Source organism: Austrofundulus limnaeus, unplaced genomic scaffold, assembly GCF_001266775.1.
Source record: "Austrofundulus limnaeus strain Quisiro unplaced genomic scaffold, Austrofundulus_limnaeus-1.0 Scaffold1809, whole genome shotgun sequence".
NCBI classification, from domain to species: domain Eukaryota; kingdom Metazoa; phylum Chordata; class Actinopteri; order Cyprinodontiformes; family Rivulidae; genus Austrofundulus; species Austrofundulus limnaeus.
In genome coordinates this window covers 29076-35808 of record NW_013954211.1, presented here as the reverse complement: position 1 = coordinate 35808, position 6733 = coordinate 29076, and the positions used below count along the sequence as shown (strand labels likewise).

The following is a 6733-nucleotide window of genomic DNA, read 5'->3' as shown; positions in this document are numbered from 1 at the left end:
ATTATTATTATTATTATTATTAATAGTTTTAATGATTCTATATCGTCAGTCCTTTTTTCTGCTCTGGTGTCAACATGTACAGTAATGGGAAATCCAGAGTCTTGCCCCTTTAGCYTTAGCCGTTAGCTTCTCCAGCCGATCACACGGTCACTTGGTTTTTGCGCGCTCCAGCTGTTCCTGAACACTTGAACTTGTTCCTGAACCTCCTTGTGATAAAATGACAACCCTGCCCCCTAGTGGATGTTTGTTTTTGCAGACGGTTGTTGTTGCTGTATTCACTCAAACACGTTCTCACCTTAAATTTGGGCACAAAGCGGCTGAACTCTTGGTGCCAGTTGTTGAGTGTAGAYGCTGGAGAGATGATCAGGAATGGACCCCAGATGTTGTCTCTCTGTGCAGGAACAAACAAATAAAAGAATTATCATCATCCTCTGAAACAGGGCGGTCTTTGTACATAACGGCACCCAATAACAGGAAACCCAGAAGGAAAATGCATCATTCTGACTGAAAAGCTTGCATTATTTTACTGATTTCTCCCCTTTTTGACCCTATTTGGAGTTAAAAGAACAAAACAACTGAAGGGCTAGAATTTGACATATAATTCAGCCAATGAAATGTTCCAGTATCCGCAAACAAACACAGCCAAGGATGCAGGTGCGCAAAGAAGCTGCCCGACAGACACMTTCACAAGTCTAAAACAACAGCAGGGACAGGTCCCATCACGTTTTGGAGAAGGGGTGGGGGGACAAAACCCTTTGTGACCCAGTCCTCCCTCTCACCTCTGCTAGGTGGGCCAGCAGGGCGATACTCTGAACGGTCTTTCCTAGTCCCATTTCGTCTGCCAAGATCCCGTTAATTCCCTGAAGGAATGAGAAGAAAACAAAAAGAGAAAAATAAAACCGTGTGGGTGTAGAAAGAAGTCATTTTGCCGAGCACCAACCAAACACTCAGGGAAAATTGCAAAACTGTTACAGAAGATGTTGACCACACACTATTATATCACACACTTACTGACCTAAAACAAGTGGCAGAATTTTAAACAAAGCTCTTACGCAAGAGCTGAGTATGTATTAAGCTACATGTAAACAGGGATGACCTTTTGCCTTCGGCGGTGGGACATTAAATGACAGAATAGGTTGTTTGTTGTAGAAAACCCAACATTTTCTAGACAGTTCTGTGCATTTTAAACASAACAGAAGAAAGGTCCTCCCTCAAAGTCAATCAGTCAGGTTTAAAAGTCCAGACGCAGACATGAGTACCTGCTCGTAGAGGTTGGCCAGCCAGTTCATGCCTTTCAGCTGATAACCCTTCAGCTTCCCGTTGAAAATGGTCGGCTGAGGAATGTCGTCTCCGGCTTGGATGGATGGGTTGGAGAGGCTGTAGCTTTCCCCGAACCCAGAGCCGAGCCCCAGGGTCGAGGAGCCCCCGGCTACGTGCAGAGAGGCACTGCGACTGTCTTTAGCCTCCTCGTCAAACATTCTCGTCTGGGAAGAAGGTGTTACAGGTTACACATGGAACTGGGATGGTTTTGTGGAGAGTGAATGCATGTCCGAGCTTACTCTCTCTTGATGAATCAGATACGCGTCTCTGGCGTTCCTCAGTGCCTGACTTTTGTAGTATTCACTGTCTACAAGCACACAAAAAAATCATTTGATCCTTTTGTTAATTGAGATTCGCATCAAAGCCAACGTTCATTTTGCAACTTATTGCCAAAACACAACAAAGTAAGACGCATTTGAAGTGTAGGACTTTAGTACCATAGTCCTCCTGTCCCATGTTGACCATTATTCCACCTCCAACGTCTATTTGTCTCTGGGCTGAATTGTCCTCAAGCTTTTTGAGAATTTCCTCCTGAGCCATGTCTCCTCCTGGACCCGCCATGCTGGCTTTGCCGCTCATGAAATGAGCYTACAGCTCCGTCTGGGTGATGAGAAAATTCAGTTTGCGCTGCTGACGCTTGGCCTGTGGGGAAGACGAAAAAAGGAAAGACAACGCATCAGTAGCGATGTTTCTAAATGTGCGACACGTCTCCACAGACGACAGCCTCACTGAGACCAACCTCTCTCATTTCCTCGTCGAGCTTCCGTTGCTCGAGAGCCTCTTTCTCCGCTCGCTTCCGGTGCTCTTTCTCAACTTTGTCGTATTTCTTCCAGTAGAGCATCATCTCCTTGGTGAGGCGTCGAGCGCGGGGCAGCGTCTCCTTGCAGTTCTTCTGAGCCTGGATGGCCGCACGCCGGACCTCCCGCATGCACTGGTGAGCCAGCTGGAGAAAAGAAACTCAWACCGCTCAGAATTCTTATTGAGCCTCGCGCACGATGATGAAATGCATATCACCTGCTGCCTTTAAAGGACACATATCGTGCTTTTGAATTCTGCTTTTTCACATTTAAAATCAATCATMTGGGGTCTATATAAAGTGAAACTACAATTCTTTGGTCTGAATTCTTCCTTATTGTAGCACCACAAGCCAATTTTCTGAGGTGTGTCTCAGATCAGCTTGTTTTGACACTGTCTCTTTAAAGTGATCCATGATTAGTTGTAACATTAGACTGTATTTGATAAACATATATTTTAACTGTAAAATAAAGACAGTAAAAATACTGTAGGCTGTTTAGTTTTTATTATTTTTAAACTAAAAGTTTAAAAATATATTACATGGACAGGGCCGTTTCATTTACACGCAAAGCATTCTGGGTAAATGATGACGTGGATAGGTCCTTGGTGCGAGGCTGCCAGAGAGCTATATCCACCCTGAAGGTTAATCTTGGACAATATCTGATGATCGACTCTTTTAAATGAAACCAGAGAGCGTTGACAGAGAGGAGAAGGTAGAAATGACTCAGCCTGTAACTGAAAATATAGATGGAGGACAACAGAGCTGCTTCATGGAAGAAGAACCTCAGATTAGCCTGTTAGCTTTAGCATTAGCCCCGATGCTATCACCATATATATGTTTTAGCTCAGCGCTACACATTCTGCTCTCGTCACTGAGGTCCTCCATCCACATGACAGAGAGGGGAACACAAAAATGACTCAGCCTGCAACTGAAAATATGGATGAAGGACCTCAGTTTAGCTTGTTAGTTTGTCGCGCTAGCATGAAGGCTAACAGGCTAAGCTGAGGTTCTTCTTCCATGAAGCAGCTCRGTTGTCCTCCATCCATATTTTCAGTTACAGACTGAGTCATTTCTACCTTCTCCTCTCTGTCAACGCTCTCTGGTTTCATTTAAAAGAGTCGATCATCAGATATTGTCCAAGACTAACCTTCAGGGTGGATATAGCTCGCTCACACCGAGGACTTATCCACGTCATCATTTACCCAGAATGCTTTGCGTGTAAATAAAATGGCTCTGTCCGTGTTAAAATATATTTTAAAAAATTTATAAAACTAAACAGCCTACAGTGTTTTTAGTCTTTATTTTACAGTTAAAATATATGTTTTTAAAATAAAGTCTAATGTTACAACTAATCGTGGATCCCTTTAAATAAAAACTAGGTGCTTCACATCCTGCCCTTAAAACWTTTTACTTACCTTTTTAGCATTTGTCAACACCAAGTTCTTAGCAGAGGTCTTCTGCTTGAAAGACTGTAACAAAAATCACCAAATAAATGAATAAATCTTATGGTCATTCGAACACCAATCATCTGCAAATAACAGAAAAGCGGACAATAAATGCATTGACGTGAATCYTTCTATTTTATCTGACCTTGGGAATTTCCTTTTTAGAGATGGTGAGCCACACTTTGCGCCGCCGTGCGTTCAGCTGCTCGACGGTGAGATGCTTTTTCTTCACCATGGGCTGCGGAGCATCGTGGGAAAACTTGGCAAAGACCCTGTTCACGTACGGGCGATCCTCGTCCAGGAACTCGCCCTCGCCTCTTTTCTTCTTCTTCTTCACTTTTCTCAGTTTCGCTTCAAAAAAATTTAATAAGAATACATTTTTATAAAATAACTGGGGGGTTTTTGTGTGTTTTTTGGTGTTCTGCTGAGATTTGGTTAGAAATGAATATTCTCTAACCTTTGAATTTCTTCTCATCTTTAATTTTCTTTTTCTTTGGGCCCAGTAGGTGACGCTGTTGCTCATAGAAAGGGTCATGAGTTGACAGGAGCCCCGTGCTGTAGTACTGATACTGATAAAGCTACAGAAACACAGGTTTGTTTGTTTTTTTTGTACAAATTGACAATGTATTTAAATACAAACGGTCTTCATACCTCTCTGTCGGAGTAAAACTTGCTCTGCTGCTGCCTGGTGAAACGATGGAGCCTAAGCATGTCGTGCAGCTCCTCCCGAGACAAACTGAAGCTCGAATCATCAGACTCTGTGTCAGAGTCGGTGGTGTCGTCGCTCAACAAGATATTCTGCAGGAGGCATAAAAGGAGGAAATTAAGGAGGTTGAGGGAGGATATGAAACACGATATTTAAACTGGCCAAATTTTATTAATATAACTAAAATATTGTTTTTCTGACAAGAAAGCGGAAAATTTGTAAATACCTTGAGCCACTTCCTGTTTTTTTTCAGCTTAGAAAAATTATAGAGGCTCGCTTTATCTGTCTTTTGTTCTGTTGAGGTGTAACAATGAGGAAGACATCAGGTTATATACAATAATAAATGCAGCTGTGATAAAGAGAATAGCATGAACTGAAGCCTTGACCAACCTTTACCCTGCAAAAGAACTCCATTTGGGGGTTTCCCGTCAGACAKCCCGTCCTCTTTCTCACACGGCTCCGTCTTCACTGTCAAAGCTGCATGTCGGGTGGAGGGGTCCAAGGAGAGCCCYGACCCCAGTGCACCATCGCTGTCATCACTGTCATCACTACAACATAAAACCACATCTTTTTATGTCATACAGCAGAATGGGAATTTTTAATCCGTTCTCCTTTCTTATGCATGCATCGTAAAACACTGTGGTTATATTCAATTTGGCGCAATTAACAACCCACAATAAAAGATGTTCACTTCTCCGCTGTTTTTCTGTACCTGGTTATGTCTCTGTTAAAGACAGCAGCAGTTTGGCGTAGAAAACTATCCAACTTCAGGGATCTTTCCAGCCGCTGTAGGTAGAGAGGTTTGGCCAGGACCAGGGCCCCCGATACCCCAACCTCCTGCCGCCCATCYTGCCCCGACGCCATGCGGCACAGACTCCTCTGCCCAAAGGGGGCAGGACCTTTTACTGAAGAGAAACACACAAAAAGAAATCGATTTGTACCAGYAGATTAGGCAGCAAAGGTAACTACGGTGATACTGAAGAAAAAGTATCTGTTATTATACTACGCAGATGACACCCAGCTCTACKTTTCCGCTAAACCCAAGTCACCTCTTCTTCCTACCTGCCTCTCTAACTGCCTTCAGGAAATCAAGTCCTGTTCTCCAAATATTTTCWTAAACTTAACAGTGAGAAAAACAAAATCTTACTTGTTGTCACCAAATTCATACTCTCCAAGATTAACTATTTTTTCCATTTTTCCGTAAGTAAATGCATTTAAGTCTTTGTAACTACCATTAATATTCCATTAATCTCAAATTTATTGTTTATTTTTTGCACCATTTTATTCTGTGAACTGATTTTATTGTTTACTGTTCTATTGTGATTTTATTATTGACCTCTTTGGTGTGTCCTTGGTTTTGAAAGGAGCCTTTAAATAAAATGCATTACTATTATTATTATTATTATTATTATTATTATTATTACTATATTAAATCAAGAGCTTAAACACCTCTCAACAATTGGACAGTGTTGTAAAGGGGACGGGATGTCCCATTTATTCCAAATTACCCTCCTCATGTCTGGACATACAGAACTTCACCAACACAGTGTCCATTCAGCAGGACACACTTACCTTTTCAGTGAGAGATGACATCACTCTTCATTCTTCAATTAATGACCTCACAAAGCTGAAGGAGCCTATGAAAGAATAAATACAATCACTTTCCTGATATGCAGAATTTGACACATCCACCCACCCAAAAAGTGCCCCATTAGCCACCACAAAAACCCTGTTGTGGGCTTTTACACGTTTACTAAGCATTGTTCTGCCTATTGATTCCATGAAGGGGTGCATGTGGTCTGCAACATTTAGTCTGAGATGTGCCACAATAAAATTCACCAAAGTAACCAGTAAGTATGACACCCAAGGGAATGTTCTGCTGTCTTGACGTTCACGTAGCCCCAAACTCAACAAACTGCCTGACGTTGCCTCCTAACTTCTATATTTCTATTGTGGAATGATTTTTGCTTTCTAGTACTTCTGGGTTTGGGTTAGTCTTCTGATGTGTTATTTTTTAGCGTTCTGCGTTTCAGAACAAGATAAAGAAAACTAGTAAGGGGTTTAGATCATTTAGTTTGGCTAACATCATGACTTTTTTATGTGCATGTGCTGCTGTACAATATTAAAATAGACAAAAGTTCTGCCTCTATTACTGTTATTCTAAAAGTACTGCCCTGTGGCTGGAGGTGATGTTGACATTTCACCTCTACTACTGTTTACATTGAGGTAATCAATGATTATATTTAGATAAGGCTGTCTATAGGGCTGCCACGATTAATCGACAACTAATCGATTATTAAAATAATCGATGACTAATTTAATAAGCGATTAATCGTTTTCTTTTTTTGTTGTTGTTCTTTACTTTTTTTTTTCTCTCCAAACTGCTTTGACACCTTCCACTGCCACATCTGCCTTTCTGTCCTTGACACACATGCACAGTGGTGGTAACTGGGGTAGGCTGTGGAC

The 6733-nt window shown here is 41.8% G+C and overlaps 1 protein-coding gene across 2 annotated transcripts; it reads right to left on the bottom strand.

Moving 5' to 3' along the window:
* Nucleotides 1–295: 295 nt before the first annotated feature.
* LOC106536419 (DNA helicase INO80-like) lies at nt 296–6218 on the bottom strand (the record flags this gene model as incomplete). Of its 2 annotated transcripts, none has more annotated exon segments than XM_014033700.1 (14): nt 296–391; nt 780–860; nt 1260–1484; nt 1560–1627; nt 1758–1962; nt 2060–2263; nt 3532–3585; nt 3707–3912; nt 4019–4139; nt 4213–4359; nt 4494–4561; nt 4664–4815; nt 4980–5172; nt 5840–6218. In XM_014033700.1, coding segments are annotated over 13 exon segments (1779 nt in total), but the record flags the coding sequence as incomplete, so codon positions are not given.
* Between the last annotated feature and the right edge of the window lie 515 nt (nt 6219–6733).